This window comes from Acomys russatus, chromosome 19 (genome assembly GCF_903995435.1).
Source record: "Acomys russatus chromosome 19, mAcoRus1.1, whole genome shotgun sequence".
Lineage (NCBI taxonomy): Eukaryota > Metazoa > Chordata > Mammalia > Rodentia > Muridae > Acomys > Acomys russatus.
The window spans coordinates 46625634-46652527 of record NC_067155.1 but is presented as its reverse complement, the minus strand read 5'-3'; the positions used below and the strand labels follow the sequence as shown (position 1 = coordinate 46652527).

The 26894-nt window shown below is 46.1% G+C and overlaps 1 protein-coding gene across 2 annotated transcripts in view; it reads left to right on the top strand.

Moving 5' to 3' along the window:
* Positions 1–26894, top strand: part of Tpst1 (tyrosylprotein sulfotransferase 1) — a 64373-nt gene that overhangs the window by 7728 nt on the left and 29751 nt on the right. For both annotated transcript variants that reach the window (XM_051161374.1, XM_051161372.1), the window contains exon 2: positions 16878–17823. In XM_051161374.1, the coding sequence (XP_051017331.1) occupies positions 16979–17823 (845 nt within the window). In that variant the 5' untranslated portion in view covers positions 16878–16978. The remainder of the gene's footprint in view (positions 1–16877; positions 17824–26894) is intronic.

Here is a 26894-nt window from a genome sequence, read left to right as displayed (position 1 = left end):
TACCTGGAGGCAAACACCCATATACATTTTTAAAAAGAGGCTGAGGAGATGATTCAGTAGGTAAAGCAATTTCCACGCAGGCATGAGGTTTGAAATTCAGATCCGCAGGACCTATGCAGCAACCAGGCAGGCATGACAACTGTCCGTTTCCCAGCACTTGGGAGGCAGAGACGACATCCCAGGAGCAAGCTGGTTGGCTAGACTAGCCCAGACCTCTGAAAGATCCCACCTCAATGAAGTGGAGAGAGTCACTACCTTTTGAGTCCCCACATTCATGCATGCACACACATGCATGCATGCGTAACACACATGTGCACATGCAAAGAAAGCAAACCAGTGGAAGGTCATAGGAAAAGAAGCGGATGGTGAACTCTGTATTTCTAGTCTTTCTAAAGGTAATGAAATTATTACCTTACACTTGGAAGAAAGGACCAGTAGGCTAGCCTCAGGAAGGAGTTAGCTGCCTAGAGTGCTAGTGCGGAAGTTTTACTGTGGCCATTCTGTGCCTTATTGACTAGCCAGTATGCGTGTACTGTACTATGTTGCAGTGTGGGGAAACGCCACGGGTTTTCTGTCAGGATCCTCCAGGATCTCACCACAGACTCTAGTCACAGCCATCGCTAACAGTCACTAACTCCTTGGCAGGTGAAACAAATTCATTCAAAGCAAATTCATTTCAGCTTTCAGGGCTAGAGAGGTGGCTCGGTGGTTAAGAGCACATAGGAGCTAAGATCAGTTCCAGCACCCCCTGTGAGGTGACTCACAGTCACCTGCAACTCCAGCTCTAGGAGTTACAGGGTCTTCTAGTTCCTGTGGGCACCCTAACTTATGTGCACACATCCACACACAGGCACACATACACTATAAAGTCCTGCAGACAAACCAGCCGTCTAATGGAACGGAGTGCAGTGATAGATATCAGTACTACAATGGGAAGGGCGGCGTTGAAGTTGACCGGATGGGTGCGCGCCGTGCATAGACGTGGTGCCTGGCACAAGCAACTCAGGGATGCTTCAGGCTGACGCAGGCAGCGCTGGGCAAGAGAGAAGGGGAGGCCAGGGCTGGAGGTGAGAGGAGTTAGAGGCCAAGTGGCAGGTGACGCTGGAGCTGGATCATAAAGGATTTGCCTTACGTGTTATGTATGGGTGGTTTTCTGAGAGGAGTTGTCCCCTGAAAGGTTTTAAGCTGGGGTGGGGGTAGGGGTGGGGTGTTGAGTATATTTGCAGATTGGGATAGTGAACGAAGTGGGGGAAGAAAATAAAAATTTAGGCAAGAGGCTGCGGAGTTACTGTTATTTTTATTTATTTATTTATTTATTTATTTATTTATTTATTTATTTATTTATTTATTTATTTATTTTGTGTGTGCACACATACCAGAGTGCAAATGTGTGCAAGTCAGAGGACAACTTGAAGGAGTTGGGCTTAAACTCAGGGTGACAGGCTTGATGGCAAGTGTCTTTACCTACTGAGCCATCTTTCTGGTCCTGCTGTGAATTCTGTACTTTTATTGATTAAAAAAGGAGGAAGAAGAAGAAGATGATGAATTACCAGCAAAATGGGGCTAGAGAGCTGGTTCAGCAATTAAGATAACTGGCTGCTATTCCAGAGGACCTGGGTTCAATTCCTAGGAGCGCATGGGAGCTCACAACGCAGTTTCAGGAGGGCCAGCAGTCTCCTCTGGCCTCCATGGGCTCCAAGCACATCCGCAGTACACAGACATGCCCCTACACATAAAGTGAAAGTAAGAAGACCCTTTGGGGGTAACATTTATAATTGTAAAACTTTCTCGTTGCTTTCAGATCACTTTGTTTCTATTTACAAAAGCAAAACAGGTTTTTTGTTTTTTGTTTGGTTTGGTTTGGTTTTTTGAGACAGAGTCTCTTTGTGTAGCCTTGGCTGTCCTGGACTTGCTTTGTAGACCAGGCTGGCCTCGAACTCATAGCGATCCGTCTGCCTCTGCCTCCCGAGTGCTGGGATCAAAGGGGTGCACCACCACGCCTGGCCTCAATTTTGTTTGTTTTGTTTTGTGTTTTTTGTTTTTGTTTTTTTGTTTGTTTCTTCTCTGTGTAACAACACTGGCTGTCCTGTAGACCAGGCTGGCCTCAAACTCACGGAGATACACCTGCCTCTGCCTCCCAAGTGCTGGGATTAAAGGTATGCACCACCTCGGCCCGGCTGCAAAACAGTTCTTTGCTTTACTTTTTGGTTATTTTGTTAAATGTTTGCCCTGTTTCAGCTGACTTCCTAGGTGTTTCTGGAAGATTGAGGGGATGATACTTTCCTCCATACTTACCTGTGGTGGCTGGCTGTGACCTTCCCCTCTGTTCCATATCCACAGCATACTGGATAATAACGGGTTTTTACAGAGATTGCAGGCTAGTGGAGTAATCCAGCCACAGTCCTTCTGAGTGGACACAAGGTGCCTTTACCCAGTAGTTTGAGGTTGCAGAAGGGGTTGATTTGGGGCTGGAGGCTGGGAAACAGCACCCAGAGAAGAACCTCTCTGAGGAGATGACGACACGGGAGGCGAGCACTGGCATTGGTGACAAGCTGGAGTTGGTATGAGTAGTCTTGAGGGCGGCCTCCGTGGCACCAATCCTTCTTCAGAGGTAGAGGCGGGGGACAAGGACCAGCACATGTGGGTGCCTTGGAAGCTACTCTTTAAAAGCTCTTCCATATGTGGACTGAGGCCTGGGCTCAGTTACTGGAGTGCTTGTTGAGCATGCGCAGAGCTCTGGGCTCCATCCCCAGCACTGCATGAACTAAGCATGGTGGCCCACACCTATGTCTGCTGGGAAATGTAAAGGCAGGAGGATCCAAAGTTCAAGGGCTGCATGAGACTGTCTTTAAAAAAAAGTGGCCAGGGGCTGGAGAGATGGCTCAGAGGTTAAGAGCACTGTCTGTTCTTCCAAAGGTCCTGAGTTCAATTCCCAGCAACCACATGGTGGTTCACAACCATCTATAACAAGATCTGGTGCCCTCTTCTGGCCTGCAGGCACACGTGAGGACAGAACACTGTGCAAATAATAAATAAATAAATCTTAAAAAAAAAAAAAAAGTGGCCAGGTGCAGTGGTGCATGTCTTTAATCCCAGCACTCGGGAGGCAGAGGCAGATCAATCTCCATGAGTTCAAGGCCAGCCTGGTCTACAGAGTGATTTCTAGGACACCCAGGCCTACAAAGAGAAACCCTGTGTTCCTCCTGTGCCCCGCCCCCACCACCAAAAGGCACTTCCTCGGGTGCTGTGCTTGGTCCCAGGGGCACTGTGAAGGAGGACATGCAAGTGTGCTCCATTTCCTCTGCCCCAGTTCTTCCTTCCATAAGTTCCACTCTGATCACTGTGGGAGGGTTTATCATCGCTCTTGTCTTGTGGGTTAGAAAACTATGACTTGCCGGGTGTGGTGGCGCACGCCTTTAATCCCAGCACTCGGGAGGCAGAGGCAGGCGGATCGCAGAGTTCGAGGCCAGCCTGGTCTACAAAGCGAGTCCAGGACAGCTAAGACTACACAGAGAAACCCTGTCTTGAAAAACCAAAAAAAAAAAAAAAAAAAAAAAAAAAAAAAAGAAAAGAAAGAAAAAAAAAAAAAGAAAACTATGACTCAGTGCCTTATTTATCCAGTGCCAGATGACTAAGAAGACGACTAAGGCAGACACAGCTCAGCTCTCTCATCTCCAGCAACTAACTGGGCTTCCGTTAGGCTCTCGCAGCGCCCCGTCTTGTCTCTCTTTTCTTGTCTAGAGTGATTCTAAAACTTACAGAGGTGATAGAAAAGGCGTAAACTTGATTGAGTGAGTGAACGGGAATAAGCAGACGGAGCACATTTCCTTTTGTACGTCTCTTTGTTTGTCACGAGTTATAGCTGATTGTAAACGTGAGCTGGAAGAATCCAGAAGAGGAATTTGTCAGCAGATCACCTGTGTATATGTGTGTGCCTGTGTGTGCACGTGTGCCACAGCAAGCGTACAGAGGTCCGAGGACGACTTCTGGAGTAGATCCTTTCATGTTTTGTTGTTTTTGTTTTTTTTTCTTGAGACAGGGTTTCTCTGTGTAGCCTTGGCTGTCCCGGACTCACTTTGTAGACCAAGCTGGCCTCGAACTCACAGCGATCCACCTGCCTCTGCCACCCTAGTGTTAGGATTAAAGGTGTGCGCCACCACCACCCGGGCGACCATGGGGCTTATTGAAGTATGCTGCTCCATGATATTTTCTGTTGTTTGCTCCTTGGCTTGGGGTCTAGAGTCCCCCGCCCCTCAAAGTGTTCTGACCACAAGCCCTGCCTGAGCTGAGTCAGCCTAAGTCGCGCAATAGTGGGCGCATTGGGGAAGGTTTGGAGTTTCTTCTAAATGTCAGCACAGTTGTCCAAAGGTAACTGCCGGGCACGCCCATTGGTGAACCCAGTCATGAGCTACCATGATTTTTCTTTACACTTAGAAGCCAGACATGACTGGAGACACTACGATAGCATGGGCTTTAGGAGACAGGATGGCACCAGCTGCGGCTTTTGCCACATTGATTGAGTGGGCAGTTCATGGTAGACCATGAGGAGCTGGGAGCCATCACCCATGGCTAACAAAGGGAAGGAGACGGTTAAGATGTTGGTACATTTTAAAGTTTATCTTTGCCTGGGACATTTCCCAGGCATCTTTTTGGACCTCGAATGTGGCTGCTTTCCTGCTGGTCGTGACAGGATGTGTGAGCTCTGCCCACAAGTACGTATAACTGGGCTGTGTGTGCACTGAGTCTTAGTATGGGGTAACTTGCCACCAGTCTTTGCACCTGTGTTTTTTTGACTGATCTTTTTCATTATGTTTTTTTTTTGAGGTTTATTTTTATTTTACTTTTTGAGGCTATAATGTGAGTGTATCATTTCCCTTCTTCTCCCTCCACATTCTCCCCGGTACCCCTTCCTTCATTTCAAACTCATGGCCTCTTTTTCTTTATAAATACATACCTGTAAAGACACAACCCATGCCGGACATGGTAGTGCACGCCTTTAATCTCAGCACTCGGAAGGAAGAGGCAGGCGGATCGCTGTGAGTTCGAGGCCAGCCCGGTCTACAAAGTGGGTCCAGGACAGCCAAGGCTACACAGAGAAACCCTATCTCGAAAACAGCAAAACAAACAAACAAACAAAAAACCCACAGCCCACGCACGCAGTCCATATAGTGTCGCTTGTATGCGTATGTTTTCAGGACTGCCCATTTGGTATTGGATAACCAATTGGTGCATTTTTCACTGAAGAAGACTATTTCTCCTGCTCTCAGCATTCCTCACTTGTCTGTTATAGTGAGCAGAGGACTCCATGAGCGAGTGAAGTCCTGAGTGGGTGTATGTTGTTGGCATGGGCACAGCTATGTCCAGGACCCTCGCTTCAGAACCATTGGGAAATATCAAAGCCTCCCCCAGTTAGAGGCGAGGCTCAGAGGGATGGCAGGGCCTTCCTCTACCCCTTGTAAGGATGCTGATAGCATGTGCCGGAAGTTCGTTCCTCGGATATTCATTCACATCCTGGCGATTGCTCCCTACAGAGACTTTCCCCTTGACCCCGCTGTACGCCATAAGCTCTGGCTCCTTGCCTATCTCTGTAATTATAACCCTGGCTCCGTGTTTGTGTATGTAACAGTCTCTCTCCCCCATTCGACTCTATGTAATAAATATGCTGAGCCTCCAGGGCGCTGCAGTTCTCCATCCGGAAGTCCTGTCCACCCAGCCCCAGCTTTCCTTGTGTCCGTGCGTCTGTCTGCTTCATTCCCTCACCACTGCCTACTGTCAGGTCCATCCTTGGAGTTCCGTGTCTAGGGTTGAGGCCTTCTGAGCTTTCCTCCTTGGCCGTTAGCTTATCTGTGGGCAGGCGTCACCCTTGCTCACACCACGGTTGGGCAGCCATGTTGGTGTGACTTCATAGGCATAGCTTCTCTTGCGTTTCTATGAGAGGAAATCTCGCAGCGCCTTCCTGTTCCTCTGGTCTTACACTGTCCCTGTCACTTCCTGTGCACTTACTCTTTGAGCCTTAGGTTCAGGAGTTGTGTTGAAGATGTGAGATTTGTTTGTTTTTATGTTAAACATATGGGTGTTTTGCCTGCGTGTACCACATGAATGCCTGTTGCCCACTGAAGCCAGAAGAGGGGTCAGAGCCCCTGGGATGTAGTTACAGACATTTGTGAGCAACCATGCTCTGGGATTTGAACCCAGGTCCTCTGGAAGAGCAGTCAGTGTTCTTAACTGCTGAACCATCTCTCGTCCCCACCCCCTTTTTCCCCCAATCAAAAGATAAAAACAAAAACAAAAACACAAAGCAAAACCTACAGAAGCCGGGCATGGTGGTGCATGCCTTTAATCCCAACACGTGGGAGGCGAGGCAGATTGCTGTGAATTCAAGGCCACCCTGGTCTACAAAGTGAGTCCAGGACAGCCAAGGTTACACAGAGAAACCCTGTCTCAAACAAACAAACAAACAACAACAACAACAACAACAAAAGAAAAAAAACACTTAACCAACTACAGAATCCACAGCAGGGCCAACAAGATGGCTCAGTGGAGACACTTGGCACCAAGCCTGTCAACCTGAGTTCATGCCCAAGGAAGGAGAGAGGCAACTCCCTCAAGTTGTTCTCTGACTTCTACACATACACAGTGTGGCATTTGACCCTTTTTTTTTTTTTTTTTTTTTTGAGATTTATTTATTATTATATATATTGTACTCTGTCTGCGTGTACACTTGTACACCAGAAGAGGGCACCAGATCCCAGTATAGATGGTTGTGAGCTACCATGTGGGTGCTGGGAATTGAACTCAGGACCTCTGAAAGAGCAGTCAGTGCTCTTAACCTCTGAGCCATCTCACCAGCCCCGGCACTTTACTTTTATTTGTTTATTATACATATGTGTATGTCTGTGTAGGAGAGGTGGGTGGCCTTGTGCCATAGCATGCATGTGGAGACTAGAGGAGGACGATGTGCAGGGGTTGCTTCTCCTCTACTTTAATGTGAGTTTTGGGGATTGAATTGAGGTCATCAGTTTTTGGCACCTTTATCATAGAATCACCTTGCTAGCCAGTCATTACTGTTCTCTCTCTCTCTCTCTCTCTCTCTCTCTCTCTCTCTCTCTCTCTCTCTCTTTCTCTCTCCCTCCTCTTCTCCCTCCCTCCCTTCCTTGCTCCCCCCACCCCCTCTTTTATTTACTTAATCATTTGAGACATAATCTCACTGTGTAGCATTGACTGTCCTGGAGATTGCTTTGTAGACCAGACTGGCCTTGAACTCACAGAGATCCACCTGCCTCGGCCTCCTGAGTGCTGTGATCAAAGGTGTGCACTACTACCTCTGGCCATGTTCTATTTACTTTTGATTTATTCTATGAGTTTGGGAGTTGTGTCTGTGTACCACATGCATGGAGTGCCCACGGAGGTCAGGAGAGGAGTTGGATCCCCTGAGACTGGAGTTACAGACAGTTCTGAGACACCATGTGGGTACTGGGAATGGAACCCAGTTTCTCTGGAAGAGCAGTGCTCTTAACCTCTGAGCCATCTCTCCAGCTCAATGCTGTTTTTAATTAGTAGAGCCACTTTGGAAATTTTGCAGAGATTTTGTTTAGCACGTGAAGCTTTTGTTTGATCTCTGACACTGTGCATAAACAACGGAAGAGGAAGCAAGGAAAAGAGAGAAATTGTGGTGCTGTAAGTCTCGAACCTTCCTGGTCTTTTCTAAGAAGAGGTCGATGTCACTTGGCCTGCAGAGACCGAGCATGCTGCAATGGAGCAGTTCTATTAATAGTGTTTTAAGTTATGTTTTCAGGGTTTCAGCTCTTTTTCTTTCTCTTGAGGTTAAAAATGAAACCGAACATTCTAAGGTTCTATTCTGGTTCCGTTTAGCCTTAGCTCTGCAAAGGCCACAGTTGAGAAAATACTGTTCCTACTTTTTTTTTTTTTTTTTTTTTTTTTTTGGTTTTTTGAGACAGGGTTTCTCTATGTAGCCTTGGCTGTTCTGGACTCTCTTTGTAGACCAGGCTGGCCTCGAACTCGCAGCGATCCGCCTGCCTCTGCCTCCCGAGTGCTGGGATTAAAGGCATGCGCCACCACGCCCGGCTTCTGTTCCTACTTATTTGAAAAGATACGATATCGCACTTAAGGACCGGGAAGAGGCCTTTCTCTGTGTATGTGTCACATACATGCATATGTGTCCTTATGCACCTGCATGTACAGAGTGGCAGGGCGCATAAGGAAAATGGTCGGGCCAGCATTTATTGTACTTCTGTCTTTTCTTACCTACCCTTTCACAGTTTCATATGTCTCTCTCTATGTTTCATCATCTTCCATTACCCTCTCTTAGTTCCTTCTCCCACCGAACTCCTCCCTTCCAACAAGCCGTCCTATTTCCGTGTCCTTTGTTTTAAGATTTATTTCTATTATTTTAATTATGTGTTGGGGGGCAGGTGCATATGGGTGCAAGTGCCCACAGGGGTCAGAAGTGTGAGACCCCTGGAGCTCAGACAGGTGTAAGCCACCCGCTGTGGGTGCTAGGGATCAAATTCAGGTCTTTAGGAAGAGTGGTATGTGCTCCTAACCACTGAGCCCTCTCTAGCCCCTGCCATGTTTGTTTGTTTTCCCTTTTCTTTTTGGGGTGTGTGTGTGTGTGTGTGTGTGTGTGTGTGTGTGTGTGTGTGTGTGTCTGTATGTGTATGTGTGTACTTGCATGAGTCTGCATGTAAGTATGTGTGTGGAGGCCTGGACTGAGCAATGTTTTGCTCAGTTTCTCTCCGCTTTACTGAGGCACGATCTCTCACTGAACCGGAAGCTCTCTGGCCAGCTTGCCCTGCTTTCCCAAGCGCTAGGATCACAGGTAGCTCACGCCTGCCCAGCTTTTTTATGTGGATTCTAGGGATCCAATCTCTCCTTCTACATATGCCTGGCAAATGCTTTAGCCACTGAACCACATCCCCAGTCCTGCGCTTTCTTCTTTTTTTCGGGGGGGGGGGGGCGCGGCGGGCATGGTAGTTTTGAGACAGGGTCTCTCTGTGTAGCCTTGACTGTCCTGGACTCACTTTGTAGACCAGGCTGGCCTCAAACTCACAGCAATCCGCCTGCCTCTGCCTCCCAAGTGCTGAGGTTAAAGGCGCCCTGCCCTGCCCTGCGCTTCCTTGTTAAAGGGCTAGTTGCCAAGATTTGAACGGAATCACAGCAAGGTGTGAGTAGTGCACAGAGGGAGCTGGCCCTCTGCTGAGCCTGCTGTGGCCGAGGTGCCCAGGGGACAAAGTCCTTGGGCTTTCGGCCTTGAACCTCCTTTGGAGGAAGCGTTGTGTGTAAGATAAAATGCAGAGGGACATTTGAAGAGCTGGTGAGATGAGGGAAGTGCTGTGAGGAGCACAGTGCTGAGCCTCGCTGCTTGTTCTTCTGCGCCCCGAGGCCCCTCGAGGAGAGAGGCTGCAGGATGGATCTGTGTGTGCACTTCCAACCTGAGAAACAGCCAAAGAGGAAAGCAGGCTTTATACGCTAGCAGGGAGAATGTTTTTTGCAGAAGGCGGAGACCCCTTCTTGGATTTTTTTTTCTTTTTTTTTTTTTTAGTATTTTTAGCTGACCAACATGCCCAAGTGATCCTTCTGTCCCTACCTGAATTAGGGACATCCAGTTGGTGATGGGCTGTTAGGTGTGCCCGAGTCAAATGTAGGGTCGGAAAGCTCTGTGTCTGTTCTGAGAGTATATTGAAGGAACTGCTGGCACATGTCAGCATGCTCAGAGCTGGTAGTTGAGATGTTTCAGTGGAAAGTTGGTAATGATGTAAGATATTGTAGACATCAACCATATTAACGTTTTTTCTTTTTGAGCTATTCTGGCTCAGGTTGGCCCCAAATCCCATATATAGCTAAGGGAGGCTTAGAATTCCTTATCTTCCTGCCTCGGCCTTCTGAGTACTGAGATAGTAGGCGCCCCCACCTTGTTAATTATTTTCTTTTTTGATTTTTCAAGGCAAGGTTTCTCTGTGTATCCCTGGCTGTCCTTGAACTCTCTTGGTAGACCAGGCTGGCCTCCAACCCAGAGATCCACTTGCCTCTGCCTCCTGAGTGCTGGGATTAAAGACATGTGACAGCATGCCTGTTGCACCTTGTTGATTTTTGGTAGGCGTGTACTTTTTTTTTTTTTTTCCAGAAGGGTAGCCAGTTGTTCGTTTTTTGTTTTTTTTCTTTTTCTTTTTTTTTTTAATTAATTTATTCTTGTTACATCTCAATGTTTATCCCATCCCTTGTATTCTCCCATTCCTCCCCCCAGTTGTTTGTTTTTATTTTACAATTGAGTGGCTTTTTTTTTCCCCTCCTGGGGATGGAAGCCAAGGCCTTGTGTGCGCTAGGCACACTGCCACTGAGCCACACCCCTGCCTTTGGTTGACTTTCTCCTTGCTGCTAAGGAAAACTTGAAAGACATTATGTCATCTGTCACCTACTGAATTCTGACAGTTGTCAAAAGTTAGCAAGGTAAATGTAATTTAAAATATGAACAGTATAAATTTTTATCAAAAGGCCTTGCCAGCTCAGAATAATTCCTTATTGTTTTACTTCTCTGCGCTCCTGTAGCATGCTTAGACAAGTCCTAAACCAGTGTGTTAAAAAAACACCACTCCTGGGGCCTGGTGGTGGCAGCGGCGGCAGCGGCGGCAGCGCATGCCTTTAATCCCAACACGGATCTCGGTGAGTCTGAGGCCAGCCAGGTCCACAAATTGAGTTCCAGGGCAGAAACTCTATTGTTTTACTGAGTGAGGTGAGTGTGCTTTGTCCACATTGCAGTTATTTTGAAATTTTCATTGAAGAGGCTGTAAAGAGCTCTTTCCTCTCGGATCATTTCTCCGTCAGGATCAGTAAACTTGATCGCGCTCCTCACTCATTGCCACTGAGCCCGTGTCTGATCAGAAACGTGGTGTTGTAATTGGAAAGTATAGGCCCATGGCCTCCTAACCGAGGTCCACCATCTTGTTTTCCATGAGAAGTATTGCTTTCCCTCAAATCTCCCCTCAGTAAGAGGAGAAACCAGGCGCTGTGAGCGCATTCTGCCCTTGCACCCATGTCGGGCAGCTCTCGGAGCTCGATGTAACTCACTCCACAGCACCCAGGACCCTCATCTGGACTCCTCCAGTACCCATACTCCGTCACACACACACAACACACAGAATTAGTAATACAAATATCTTTAAAACAGGACCACAACTTACAGACAGTAAGACTGACCTGTCTCGTCTGTCTGTCTGTTGTGTGTGTGTCTGTCTTTCTTTCTTTCTTTCTTTCTTTCTTTCTTTCTTTCTTTCTTTCTTTCTTTCTTCTGGATTTTCAAGACAGGCTTTTTCTGTGTAGCCTTGGCTGACCTGGACTTCCTCTGTAACAGATCTGCCTGCCTCTGTCCCCTAGAGTGCTGGGATTGCGGCGCACACCATGGTGCCCATCTATGACTGACCTTCTTCTACATAGTTCTTTGACTTATTTTTATTGATGTTTTGGTTCTGTGGTTCGAAATAGGGTCTCCTGTAGCCAAGGCTGCCTTTACCTCCTGATCCTCCTGACTCCGTCTCCTAAGTGCAGGGATTGCAGGCTTGTGCACCACGCTGGGTTCATGTGGTGCTCGGCATGGAAGCCAGGCCTTCATGTATGCTAGGCAAGCACTCTCAGTACACATATGAGCATGCGTGTAGGGAGGACGATGACTACTTCCAGTGTCATTCCTCTGGGGCCATCTACCTTTTCGTTAGCCAAGCAGGTTAGGTAGGCTTCTTGGCTCTACTTCCCTGTGCCGGGATTGTGCACAAATGCTGTGTGTGGTTGTGCGCCTGCGCATGTGTGCACATGTGTGTATACAAACAAGCGTATATGAAGGTCAAAGAAAACATTGGAAGTCAGTCAGTTTCTCTGTGGCTTTGAGGCTTGCACGGCAGGTGCCTTCACCTGCTTAGCTGTCTCCCTGCGCCCCTCCCTACTGTAACATAGATTCTGAGGGTGCAAATGTGGCGCAAGCACTTTGCCCACTGAACCATCTCCCCAGCTCTCTCTCTTTAAAAAGTTCCTCTCGAATGTCCTCTGTCATGGCTGCAGCCTTCTTGTTTTGGACAGTCCATCTTCCGGTTAGTCATTTTAGGTTGACATCATTCTGATATCTTTATAGTTCTGAAACTTCAAACTATAAGTCCTCCTCCTCCTCTATTCTTTGTCAGGGCTGTTTTGCATAGAGTGAGATTTTATAAACCTAAATTTGTTCCAGGAACTCCTTGCTTAAGTGTTTTAAAGTCAGTCATATTTAATTATGTGGCACAATTCCACACCCCTAGCTTGCACTGTGAGGTGTGTAGCCCAGCCCCTGAGTGGTTTCGGCTCTTCGGTGCTTGCCCTCTTGCTCCTTACCTTGTAACTACATTGGCTTTTTCTTGACTTCTTGACAGCTTTCAAACGCCTTCTCAGCATGGGCTCCTGTGATGGCCGTGCACTCCAGGTCACACTGTCTAACTCCTACTCAGCCTTCAAACTTGGCCGTGGTGCCGCTTTAGAGGGCTGAGTCGAGGGAAGGCTTTAGTAATGTACCTGCCTGGCAAGCTCAAGGATGTGAATTTGATCCCGAAAACCCGTGTGAAAAACACTGAGTGTGGTGGTGCATGCGTGTAATCCCAGGGCTGGAAAGGTAGAGACGGGCTGGCCTTAGGGCTCACTGTTCTGCCAGCATGGCATAGGTGAATTCCAGTCAGTGGGGTCCCTGTCTCAAAAGAGGTGGGTGGTGTTTCTAAGGATGACTGTAGGTGTACTTTCTTGGGCTAGTTTATTGGGCATTGCCCTTCCAACCCTATTCCACCTTAATCCTTTCCCACCCCCCAAACACTAGGTAGGAGAGAAAGAAGGTTAGAGGGGAGAGGGGGCACAGACCTGTTTAGACTACTTCCTGCTGATGATGGGTGTTGGGTTTGTAGGGGCAAATCCAATCTTTATAGTCAGAATATCCAGCAATCTGGCAATCCAGCAACAGCAAACACAGCAGCAGCAACCAGCAGCAGAGGGAGAGCAGCCGCCCCCACAGGCCCTCTTGGGGCTCTCCCATTTATGCCCTCTCCAGAGTCCCCAGAATTAAACTATCTGCAGCTGGCAAAACCACACCCCTCCTAGAGCACAAGACAATCATAGTTAATGGCTGTGGACATATTTAAGCCCCATAACCCACACCTGGGATTAAAACAAAAACATTCACATAATTGGGTTTTTAAAGAAATCAAAATTCTCACTACAGATGACACCTACGGTTGACCTCTGATCTCTACATACAAACACACACTCACATATCACATATGTGTACACACACACACACACATACACACATACACACACACATACACACACACATGCACACATACACACACGCATACACACACACACACGCATACACACACGCATACACACACACACATACACACACACACATACACACACGCATACACACACACACACACACACACACACACACACACACACACACATTGAGTTGAGATATCTGGCACCAGCTGGTTATTTGGCCCTTTGGTTCTTGTTTTTTGTTGTTGTTGTTGTTGTTTTGGTTTGGTTTTACTTTCCGACAGGGTTTTTCTGTGTAGCCTTGCTGTCCTGGACTCTTTTTGTAGACCAGGCTGGCCTCAAACTCACAAAGATCCCCTTGCCTCTGCCTCCCGAGTCCTGGGATTTACAGGTGCACACCATCACGCCCAGCAGTTCTTGTATTTTTATTTGATGTCCTGCTGAATTATTTTCTGCATGCTTACAGCTGTCAAGCTATGTCCTCACTGAGTCTGTTGTCATTTGAGGGAAATAAACAGACCCTCAGCTCTATAAACTCCCCTTTCTAGTTTGGGAAGGCCCCTTCCTCCTTATAATATAGTCTTAATTTCGTCAACCAGAGTGTTACTGTCCTGTGGTTGGATTGTAACTCTGTATTCTGTTCCTCGGTTTCTTGCCATTGTCTTTTCTTCCCACACACTCCCTTTTAAATCGGATCCTGGGATAACATCTTATGTGTGCGTTCTATATAACGGGTACCATTTGGTATTAAAACTTTTTAATGCTGTATTGCTACCAATTATCGTAATTGATGCTTTTTCTTTGTAGTCTTTTTTATTAAGCCAATCTTTTAATCTCAACCTATTCTTCAGGATTCTTGATTGAGGTTTTGTGCAGTGCCTGACAGAATAGTATGCGCTCAGATACATCAAATTGAATAATATATGAATAAACAAAAGCCAGATCTTGGGTGGTAAAGCTTCTGAGGCTATTAAAATATTTTTTAGTCATGTATTCGTTTTTAGAAAACAGCTGTGTTGAGGTGTTATTTGTATGCCACAGTACTCACCCATTGTTAATGTACAATTCAATGATTTTATTAGATTTTATAGTTGTGCAACTGTGACAACAGCCCAGTTAAAAAGTTTTCATCTGTAGTAGAAAGTCCCACATTGCTGTTGGCAGTTAGTCCTTGCTTCTGCAGTTTGCTCTCTGTCTCCGTCAGCCTGCCTGTGTGGATGTACTCTGTGTGTGTGTGTGTGTGTGTGTGTGTGTAGTACTTTTGAGATAGTTAGGTGGCAGCTAGTCTATGTATTTGTGAACAACTTTAAAGTATACCTGTTTTGGGTAAAGTATATGTGCTCTTGTCATCATTTTCCCTTCTAAGCATTGTTTCTAGGGGCTGCCTCTCTGTCTCTAGAGCCCAGAAGTCAGCTAGTGATTGAGTAGTGCTTGGCTTAGACAGTTTAGCTGTGCGCTGCTCCATCGGTAGATCTGGGGCGAGCAGGGAGCTGTCAGGTTCAGGTTGTTGTACATCTTCCTCTTTCCTTTGCATTCCCTGCCTTTCCTACTCCCTTTTTCTTTTTCCTTTTCTCCTTATTCTTCTTTAATATTTTTCAGACGGGGTTTTGCACTAGTCCAGCCTGTCCTAAGAGCTCAGTATATAGCCCAGGGTGGGCCAAACTCCCAGCGTTCTCTGTGCTCATATTTCTAAGTACTGGGATTATAAATCAGAGCCATAAAGCTTCTCCTGGACCAGCCTGAGTTGCCCCCAGCAGCCTCTGCCTGCTAGAGCCGCTTGTCTTGCTCAGCGTGACAGTGCACTTGCGCATGCGCCTTGCTCACCACCTCAGGTTCAGTAAGCCCCCTCTTCTTCAGAGCAAAAGCTGCCAGTGCCATAAATGCTGCCCATGGTACCTCCTGAGCTGGGAGATGGCAGAATTACAGGCTCTCGCTGTTCTGACCAGCTTTTAAAGTTTTCAGTTGTAAGTGTTCTTAGGTTTTATTCCTTTGACTGATTTCCAGAGCACTGAAAGGCCTACTTGTTAATCAAGCTTTATAATTGGTTTGGGGGGCAGGGAGAGGAGTAAGGTTGGCTACATTGTCGCTTGACCAGAGCTGAGGAGAGGAATTGGCTACATTGTTACTAGGCCAGGCTTGGAAGTCCTGACTCTCAGAATATTGTCCTTTTTCTTTCTTTCTTTCTTTCTTTCTTTCTTTCTTTCTTTCTTTCTTTCTTTCTTTCTTTCTTTCTTTCTTCCTTCCTTCCTTCCTTCCTTTCTTTCTTCTTTCTTTCTTTCTTTTTTTAAAGAATTATTTGTTTTTGTTTTATGTGTATGGGTGTTTTGTCTGTGTGTATGGGTATATATCATATGTGTTCCTGGCGCCCATCGAAGCGGGAAGAAGGCATCAGATCCCCTGGAGCTGGCCACCGTGTGGATGCTGGGAATGGGACCTAGGTCCTTTGCAAGAGCAGCAAGTGCTGAGCCATCTCCCCAGCCCCTTAGAATGTAAACTTTCTCTGGTATATCCAAGCATTTCTCCAGATAGACTTTAAAAAAACTGTTTCAGTGCCCTCTTCTGGTGTGCAGGTGTACATGCAAGCAGAACACTGCATATAAATAAACAAATAAATCTTTAAAAAATAAAAAGCCGGGCGTGGTGGCACACACCTTTAATCCTAGCACTTGGGAGGCAGAGGCAGGTGCATAGCTGTGAGTTTGAGGCCAGCCTGGTCTACAAAGTGAGTCCAGGATGGCCAAGGCTACACAGAGAAACCCTATTTCGAAAAACCAAAACTAAATAAACAAATAAAATAAAAAATAAAAAACCTGTTTTAGTAAGCATCCTTCTGGGAAACAGAGCTAGTAGGATATGTTTAGGGGACACATCACACACACACACACACACACACACACACACAGGTGGGGAGGAGGGTCAGGAGGGAGATGCGGCAGCTAGGAGATTGAGTTTTAGGAGCTAGCTTAGTGATCGTGGGGCAGCAAGTTGAAATCCATAGGACAGTTAGGCACATATAAGTTGTGTTCTGGCCTCTCGTGTAGGTAATTTGTCTTTATTATAGAATATGGAGCTAGTGATGGGGGCGGTTGGACTCCCAAAATTTATTACATGTTGTAATGTATTAAATATTTGCTAAATTTGTTGTTTAAAATGTTTTGTTTTTCCACTGTGAGCCAGGTACATAGCTTCAGACTTGTTAAATTAAAAAAAGCTGTTTCTGATTATAAACATTTTGTTTGTTTGTTTTTTGCGGGGTTGGAGCTTTTTTCTAGAGGTTGAACCTGGTCTTTATGCTAGGCAAGCACTCTGCCATTAAGCTGTGTTCCCGGCATCTTTTTATCTTGAGACAAGATCTTGTAAAGTTGCCCAGGCTGGCCTTCAGTGTACTGTGCAGTGTAGGCTGGTCCTAACGCGGCCGGCTTACCTCAGCCTCCTGGGTAGCTGGGCTACAGGCCTGCACCACTGGGCTTGACTGGCTCGTTCTCACATTTGTGGATGTCAGGCCCTTAGGATAGTAGTAGTTTGTAAGTCGTCATAATGTGATGACAATCTTCGTTTTTTTCCACCAGATGCTGCCCACCTTTCTGAAGTAGACTCTCCATGGCCTGAACATTTCCTGACAATAATTTTGAGCGAAATATATGTTTAGCAAGAAGATAACCACATCAAGATGGTTGGAAAGCTGAAGCAGAACTTGCTCCTGGCGTGCCTGGTGATTAGTTCTGTGACCGTGTTTTACCTGGGCCAGCACGCCATGGAGTGCCATCACCGAATAGAGGAGCGGAGCCAGCCAGCCAGACCAGAGAACCCCAAGGCGACTGTGCGAACTGGCCTGGACACCAAAGCCAACAAAACAGTCACCTATCACAAGGATATGCCTTTAATATTCATCGGAGGTGTGCCTCGGAGTGGAACCACGCTCATGAGGGCCATGCTGGACGCGCATCCTGACATCCGCTGTGGCGAGGAGACCAGGGTCATCCCTCGAATCCTGGCCCTGAAGCAGATGTGGTCCCGGTCCAGTAAGGAGAAGATCCGCCTGGATGAAGCTGGTGTCACGGACGAGGTGCTGGATTCCGCCATGCAGGCCTTCCTCCTGGAGGTCATTGTTAAGCATGGGGAACCAGCACCTTACTTATGCAACAAAGATCCTTTTGCCCTGAAATCCCTGACTTACCTTGCAAGGCTATTCCCCAACGCCAAGTTCCTCCTGATGGTCCGAGACGGCCGGGCATCAGTGCATTCAATGATCTCTCGAAAAGTCACTATAGCTGGCTTTGACCTGAACAGCTACCGGGACTGCCTGACCAAGTGGAACCGGGCCATAGAAACTATGTACAACCAGTGTATGGAGGTCGGGTATAAAAAGTGCATGTTGGTTCACTATGAGCAGCTTGTCTTACACCCCGAACGGTGGATGAGAACGCTCTTAAAGTTCCTCCATATTCCCTGGAACCATTCAGTTTTGCGCCATGAGGAAATGATCGGTAAAGCCGGAGGAGTCTCCCTGTCAAAGTGAGTAAACGCAATGTTCTCTTTCTTTTTAGCCCCGTGTTCAACCGATGAAGATACGGACACGGGCCACTCAGGGTGGCTGTTCAAGGCCAACCAGGTCTATGAAGTGTCACATGCCAGTCAGGGCCACACACAGAGACCCTGCCTCAGAAAAGAAAAGATAGACACACGTGTATGTTCGCATTTGCTTTTCATTGGTGAGGTTTCTTTTGTTTGTTCATTTTCTATCTCACCATTTATGCATACCATTTATTCATACATATGTGTGTGTGTGTGTGTGTATTTGTGTTTGTTTGATTAGTCCAAACCCAATATACATTTAGTGAAAACCTTTTTCCCAATGATCTCAGGCTTTGCTGTCCATCAGTCATATTCAGTGGCTTCTGATTTCTAGGTACTTTTGCAAATAAGAACAATTGGCTTATTTTTTATTTTTTGGTATGTCAGGAAGTATGTCTACCATGTGTGTAAGCACTTTGTGAATTTGGTCTTTTTTTATTTAGCTATTTTTAGTTTACTATGTTTAGTTATAATATTTGGTTATTAACATTTAGTTATTTTTCTTGCCCCCTCTCCCCCTTTTTTTTTTTGAGACAGGCTCTCATATGAACCCGGCCAGCTTCAGCCTCACTTGTTAGCTGAGGATGACTTTGAACTTCTGGTCCTCCTGCCTCTACTCTCTGGTGTACCTACCAGGCCCAGGTTATGCAGTGCTGGGGCTACACCCGGGGCTTCATGTATGCTAGGCAAGCCCTTTACCGAGTCACACCGGCAGGCTGAATTTAGAAAATGTTACAGGGCTGACAAAGCATTGTTATCGCTCCATACAGGAGAGAGCTTGGTAAGCCACAGAAGAGCAAAGCCAGAGCTAGAGTCCAGAGCTTGCCCTTGGTGGGCTCTTGTGCTTTCCCAAGGGATCGAACCATATGCCTTGCTTCCCTGGTCGTGTGAAGGATGCGTTGTTTTAACAAAAGGCTCTAAACTTTGGGCGCGGAGTTTATATAAGAAGTCTGTTAGATCAGCATGCACACGATAGTGATTTGCGCGTTTTGTGAGGTGTCAGTAACTGCTGCTTTTCTCCTGAATGAGCAGTCCTGACACTGATAGCCTGTTTATCCCTGCTGCGAGGCTTTGCAAATGAGGGTTGCTGTTAAATTCAGGAAAGTAAATTGCTTATAACTAGATTTCAGTTTTATTCATATGTATTCTATTTAAACAATTCCCTTACGCCTTTAATCCCAGCACTCGGGAGGCAGAGGCAGGTGGATCACTGTGAGTTCGAGGCCAGCCTGGTCTACAAAATGAGTTCAGGATAGCCAAGGCTACACAGAGAAACCCTGTCTTGAAAAACCAAAACAACAACAACAACAACAAGAACAATTCCCTTAGACACCCCCAGCCATGCTCCATGGGTGGGCCTTTCTTTCTGAATGCTCCTCTTCCTCCTTTAATCATGCTCAGCCAGTATTAACTTTTGTTTTTTGAGACTGGGTTTCTCTGTGTAGCCCTGGCCATCCTGGAACTCGCTCTGTAGACCAGGCTGGCCTCAAACTCACAGAGATCCACCTGCCTCTGCCTCCCAGGGTGCTGGGATCTGTAACTTGAGCATGAGTGGTTCAGCTGCAGACTCCTGGCAGCTGATTGTAATTGGAAATGCTGATTTTTCGTGTGCATCACCTTGAGGAACAGCTGTGTGCTTATGCCTACCCACCTTTCAGTTATTGATTATTGACAAGTGATTACTTCCCATCTACGTCACTCTAACTGACTCAAAGGAAGTTCCAGCCGTAGCTGCCATATGAGTTTGTTGCCTTCCCAGATAATCGACTAAGTGGTTTTACATGTGTTTAAGGCAAGGTCTCAGGAGCGCACTTTCCTCAGCCTCTCCGAGTGGCTGAGGGTGATCACTGCGCTGAGATTACAGGCGTGTACACCTTGTGTCCTGGGGGGCTCTGCACATAGGGATCCAACCAGCCATGGATCAGAATGTATTGGAAAACTAGACTAAATACATAGACCTCCTCTTGTTACTGTTCTATGACCATACAGTATGAATGTTAATTCTATAGCATTTAAATTGTTTTGGGTGTAGTATATGAGAGGCTGGGCCTTTAGTGTGCATAAATTTTTGTTGTCTGAGGAGGGATCCAGAAAGCACTTCCTCCTAACAGCCAAGGCTGCTGTATTTCATTCCGTGTGTGTGTGTGTGTGTGTGTGTGTGTGTGTGTGTGTGTGTGTGTGTGTGTGTTTTGGCCTAGAGACTCCACTGCTGGTCCAGTGTAAGAATGTAATTAGCCACTTAGATTCCTGAAGTAGAGATTAAAGAGGTAGTGCTTAAGGCAGTTGTGGTGCATGTAGTTGCTATACCGGGTTTGTTGTTGCTGTTTAATTTTTTAAAATATGACAAGAGAGAGAGAGAGAGAGGGAGAGACAGAGAGAGAGAGAGAGAGAGAGAGAGAGAGAGAGAGAGAGAGTATCACGTCAATGCTGGTGCCAGTGAAGGCTTCAGATCTCCTAGAGCTGGAGTGATGGGCAGTTGTGTGCCGGGCAGCACAGCCTGGTACAGGAACCGAACTCAGATCCTCTGCAATATAAATCAGCTTTTGCCCATCCCCAAGGCCAGCTCCAGGAACCGCAAACAGGATAGGAGAGAGGTGGATCTGAGGTAGGGAGAATTGAGCAGGCGGTGAACGGCTGGCTAAGGGAAACCAGCCATTGATTGATCAACCAGCTAGAGGAACTAGTTGTTGAGGAGAGGGTGAGGAAGGGAGGAAAAAGTAATGCTCGGAGCCTCAGGCATGTGCGCTACAAGCTGAAGGTCTGAAAGCCCAGGAGAACTTCCCTATCTGTCTCCGTCTCTGTCTCCCTTGCTGTCTGTCTGTCCAACTATCTCTTGCTTGCTGTTACCCACTGTCTCCCTGCTTGCTTCCTGTCTTCCTATCACCTACCTACCTATCTGTCTGTCTGTCTGTCTATCATCTATCTTGCTGTTAGCCATCTTTTACCTCCTTGCTTGTTGTCCCCCCCCCCTGTCTCTCTTCCTCTGTTCTCATCTCTCTTTCTCACATCTGTTACTTGCTTCCCCTTGCTTGTTGTCTGTCCAACTAACTGTGTCCATGGGCCAACCCCAGTATTTTATTGAAATGAAGTTCAAATTTTTTTCTTTGCACATGACATGTTTTTTTTTTTCATCGTTACAAGTACTAGGACAATCAAAAGTCAACAGAGCAACAAGGAAAAAAAAATCTGTAACCTACAACAAAATATAAATAAAAATCAATTATTTTCCAAACAATGGTCAGCATAACCTGCTTATTACTTCTTAAACAATACTCAGAAAAGTTTAATCATAAATTTCCCTGGCTAAATCCAATGTGTTTACAAGATGGTCATAGCAACATAGCTTGAGCTAGACGTTCTCTAAAGAAAAAACTTGACCCACTTCCAGTCCCAGACCAACAGGTGTGCTGCCCAAGCCTAGGCTAACTGCCGAGGGGTCCTCTATTGTAAAGTATCTGTGATGCATGGCGTTCCAAGTCCACCTTCTGTTGCTCTCAAAGCAGATCCTAAGGAAACAGGTAACAGTATCTAGCCAGGTACTGTTATATTTAGGTCCTAACTTCCTTACATGCAGTTTCTGCTTGGGTGTTCACAGTCAGAGCCAAGACTCTATCATTGTCTCAAGCCTCTGGCCAGATGCCCTCTCTCAACATTCTCTGGGGGGAAAAAGTTTTCCCTGTATGATTTCCTTAGGACTGAGAAATAAAGAGAAAAAACAGTTTAAGGAGAAATAGCAGATTCCCAAACAACATTACACCTAGACCATACACAATATTTGTGGGCAGTGGCGATCAGCTGGAGATCTTTGAAACGTTGTCAAGGAAAGCCTCAACAGCGGCTCTGGATTCTGGAGATCATGCTGGACAGTCGGAGGGCTCTGGAACTTTGTCAAGCTAAGCCTCTGCGGCTTATCCTCATGTCTGCGAAAAGCTTTTTTAACCATGCAGCCATTGCTCCAGCCCCAACATGCATGGTCCTTTCACAGTCCTAACAGCTCTAGCCACTGTTTTTTTTTTTTTTTAACATTACATTTTACATTTGCCAATGTTTGGTTTTTTCCTAGACTGCCAGAGAGTTGGAACCATAAGTACATAGCATCTTCAGACTGGCACATTCCATTTAGTAATATGCATTTACATCTCCTCCTTCTCTGCATGGCCTAATAACTTATGTTTAAATTATTGGATAATATCCTATGTCTACATGTACCAATATTTTATTTATTCATATGCTGACGAGCTTCTTGGATGCTTCTGAGACTTGGCAATTGTGAATAAAGCATATTTTTGGTGTGGATATAAGTTTTTATCTCATTTGCATAAACACCAAGGAACATAGTTATTGGATCATAAAAATGTAATCAGTTTTGTCAGAAACTGCCAAACTGTCTTCCCAGGCAGCTGTATTGTGTTGTTTGTTACCTGCTGTGATGATTAGTTTTATTTGTCAAGTTGACACAGTGTAGAATCACCTGGGAAGGGAAATCTTTTCTTCCCCCTGAGACAGAGTTTCTCTATGTAGCCTTGGCTGTCCTGGACTCACTTTGTAGACCAGGCTGGCTCGGACTTACAGAGACCCACCTGCCTCTGCCTCCCGAGTGCTGGGATTACAGGCGTGCGCCACCGTGCCCAGCTGGGGAAGGGAAATCTTAAGAGAGATTCTGTTTAGGTTGCATGAATCTGTGGGCAGGCTGTGGGGGATTTTCTGCGTTTTGTGAGCGGGGGGTCCAGGACCGAATGAAGAGAGAGGGAGCGTGCAGTGACTCACTGCTTCCTGCTCGTGGCTGTAGGTGTGATGTGACTGCTGCTCTTCTCAGTGATGAACTGTGGCCTGCAAATTTGAGTCATCGTGGCCTCATCTTCTTACTGTTTAATAACAACTTCGTGTGTATTTTAGGAAACAGTCCTTTATCATACATGGTTCAGTCAAATATTGTCTATTGGTCCTGGTTTCTCACTCTCTTGCAGGTATATTTTTGCAGAATCAAAGCTTTTAATTTTAATGACATCCAGCTCAATTTTATTTATTTATTTATTTTTGTTTTTTGAGACAGGGTTTCTCTGTGTAGCCTTGTGACCAGGCTGGCCTCGAACTCACAGTGATTCGCCTGCCTCTGCCTCCCGAGTGCTGGGATTAAAGGCGTGCGCCACTACTCCCGGCCCTCAATTTTATTTTTTATGGTTGGCGCCTTTGTTGTTACAGCAAAAACGTAAAGCTATACCCAGGGTTGAGTGGACGTTCTGTCCCAAATTCAATGCTAGTCTGAATTTTATAGTTGGCATGTTACATCTGTGTTCTGCTTTGAGTTGATTTCTGTGAAGGGTGTATGGGCCCTGCTTTTTGGTATCATCATGAAATACCTGAGACGAGTTAGTTTGTAAAGCAAACAGGTTTCCTCCATTCACGGTTTTGGAGGTTTCATGTTATAACCCTCATATTGGCTAATTTCTCAGTGGGAAATAGTGACAGAAGCATGTGGGCATGAGCAATCGATTGCGCGCGCTCTCTCTCTCCCTCTCTCTCTGTGTTTACTTGTGATCTTACTGTTTCGTTATGAAACTTCATCTTTTAAAAAAAGATTTATTTGTGTGCAACATGACTACAATGCCAGTAGAGACCAAAAGAGGATGTCAGATTGTCTGGAGCAGGAGGGATGGGGGTGGGGTGATGGTAGGTGGGGGGTGAGCCACCCGACTTGGGTGCTGTTAGCCAGGCTTGGGCTCTTTACAAGAACAAAACACTCTTAAGCACGTTAGCGTTATCCGGCCACTCATTCATCTCTCTATTGCAACATACTCCTCTGCTTACTAATCCTGGTTGCTTTTTACTTTTTTAATATTTACTTATGTTTATGCATATGAGTGCTCTGTCTGCATGCCACACCTGCATGCCAGAAGAGGGCATCAGATCACTTTATAGATGACTGTGTACCACCATGTGGGTGCTGGGAATTGAACTCAGGACCTCTGGAAAAGCAAACAGTGCTCTTAACTGCTGAGCTATCTCTCCAGCCCTCCTGTTTGTTTGGGCTTTTTGTTTGTTTGTTTTGTTTTTTCTCTTTGTTTTTCAAACCAATACATAATACTTATCTTTCAAATTTTGATTTGAAGCTAGGCATGACATAATATACCTTGAGTCTCAGAACTCAGGAAGCAGAGGCAGGTGGATCTCTATGAGTTAGAGGCCAGCCTGGTCTACACAGTGAGTTCCAGGCAAACCAACTGAGATTCGGTCCCAAACGAAAAACCAAAAACAAACAAACACACACCAATCCCAAAACAATTCACCAAATTTTGATGTCGCTGCTTGAATTTAATATGAAATAGCTTTTAAATGTGTTTCTTTCCCCCCTCCTCTTCTTCCTTCTCTTCTTCCTCTTCCTCCTCTTCCTCCTTCTCTTCCTCCTCCTCCTCTTCCTCCTCCTCCTCCTCTTCTTCTTCTTCTTCTTCTTGTTTTTTTGAGACAAGGTTTCTCTGTGTGTCCCTGGCTGGCCTGGAACTCTCACTCTGTAGACCAGGCTGGCCTGGAACTCAGAGCTCTGCCTGTCTCTGCCACCTGAGTGCTGGGATCAAAGGCGTGTGCCTCCACCACCCAGCTTAAATGTATTTCTTAATTCTAAATTTATGTCTGTTTTGTTTTGTTCATTTTTATGTTTCTGCCGGACATTGTGAACATTACTATTTTGAGTCTTGGATATTTTTGTAGTTTCTATAAATGCTTTATAAATATTAAGCTTTGTTCTGGCATTCAATTGCATTACTTGGCCGGTTTGAACGTTTAGAATTTTGTTTGGTGAGTCAGAGACCAGCTTACTCTATCTTTCTGTGAGTAAGGCCTTCTGAACACTGTCTGCCAATAGAGTTTCCCCACTTGCATGGCAGGAACAGACCCTGTGCCTTTTCCATACAAGGCCTGAGCCAACTCGCCATGTACTGTTGTGGATGCTTCTCTCCCCTTGTCACAGCTCGAGCATGCCTGTGTTCAATTTTTTCTGTGTCCTGAAAGCTCCTGTCGCTCTCCTTACATTGGAGTTTCTACTCCATTTCTTTTATGACCCAACTTCATGGTGGGACATGTAGCATATAGCCCAGACTGGCCTTGAATTCCCTATACAGTTGTATCAGTCAGGATTCTCTATAGGAAAGAATTGCAGAATGAATCTCTCTATATGTAAAGGGGATTTATTAGAATGACTTACAGGCTGCCGTCCAGCTCATCCAACAGTGACTGGCTGTGAATGGAAAGGCCAGGAATCTAGAAGTTGTTCAAGGCTGGATGTCTCACTTGGTCTTTAGTATGTGCTGAGGTCTTCAGTGTGTACTGGAGCCCTGAGAAGTCGGCTTCAGTGCCAGTGAAGGAATGATGCGCTAGCAAGGCGAGGGCAAGCAGGAAAGAGGAAAGCTTCCTTCTATACCCTTACACAGACTTCCAGCAGAAGGTGTGGTCCAGATTAAAGACATGTCTTCCCACCCCAAGATCCTGATCCAAGGCGTGTGTCTTCATGCCTCCCTCAAAGGTCCAGACTAGAGGTGGATTCACCCACTTCAAAGCAAGCAAAAGATCTCTCACAGGTGTGCCCTCCATTTCTGGATTGTGGTTCATTTCAGATGCAGTCAAGGTGACAACCAAGAATAAGCCATCGTGGTAGTCAAGGACGGCCTTGAATTCCTGAGCCTCCTACTTCTGTTTACAGACTTTCGGGATTTCAGCAAATGTCACCATCCCATCTCCTCTTCTTCCTAGCATGTGTTAATGCATTCTGGGATTTGTAGTGGTAAGGTTCCTATTCTGAGTGCTCAATTTCCTGCTCTGTCTCTATAACACAATTATGTTATTTTTCGGTATGTAGTCCTAGTATGTAGAGCCGAAGAAAACCTTGGGCTATTTTTCTCTAGACAATTGCACCTCAGCCATCTTGGATACTTAGTCACAGCTTCTGGATGTTATGCCAGTGTCACAGTCACTGCAGTTCCATTTGGAATCCAGTATCATTTGTCACTTTGCCTGTCGCAGTTTTCTCTTAGCTTCACAACATTGTAAATTTGCATTAAGTGCTTGATACACTGACTGAGTAGGAATGGAGGGAAGGGGCATCCTCCGACGGTCTCACATGTTTTGCCAGGGTCTGAAATGACGGCTTGGTGGTTAAAGAGCCCTGGCTAGCCAGGCGTGGTGGCGCACGCCTTTAATCCCAGCACTCGGGAGGCAGAGGCAGGTGGATCGCTGTGAGTTCGAGGCCAGCCTAGTCTACAAAGTGAGTCCAGGACAGCCAAGGCTACATAGAGAAACCCTGTCTCAAAAAAAATAAAATAAAATAAAATAAAGATCCCTGGCTGCTCTTGCAGAGATCGCAAGTTCAGTTCCCAGCACCCACACTGAGTGACACACAACTATGTGGAGCTCCAGTTTCCAGGGTTCCGATGCTCTCTTCTGCCTCCATGCACACATGTAGTGCATACACATACACCCAGATACACACATGCAATGACATATCTTCAAAATAAAAGGAAATGAGGCTGGAGAGGTGGCTCATCAGCTGAGAGCACTTGCTGCTCTTGCAGAGGACCCAGGTTCAATTTCCAGCACTCTCAGGATGGCTTACAACAGTATGCAATTCCAGTTCCAGGGGGGTCCCAAAGCCTCTTCTGTCTTCTGTGCATGTCAGGCATACACGTGGTGTACGTACATGCATGTAGGCAAAACATTCATATATATGACATAAAATTAATCAATCTTAAAATGTTTTCTGGGGACCAGTGAGTTAGCTCAACAGATAAGGGTGCTTTCCTCCAAACCTGATGACCCATGTTTGATTCTGGTACCCATAAGGAGGAAGGAGAGAACCAATTCTTACAAGTCCTCTTAACCTCTGTACTTATTGTTGCACGGCCACCTCTAAAAAATGAATATAATGAAACTTATTTTGGACCTGTTTTCCTGGGAAAGTGGCTAAAAGTCAGGCTTGCCTTCAACACTAGTGACTTGAGTTTGAGTTGATCCCGGGACCCATA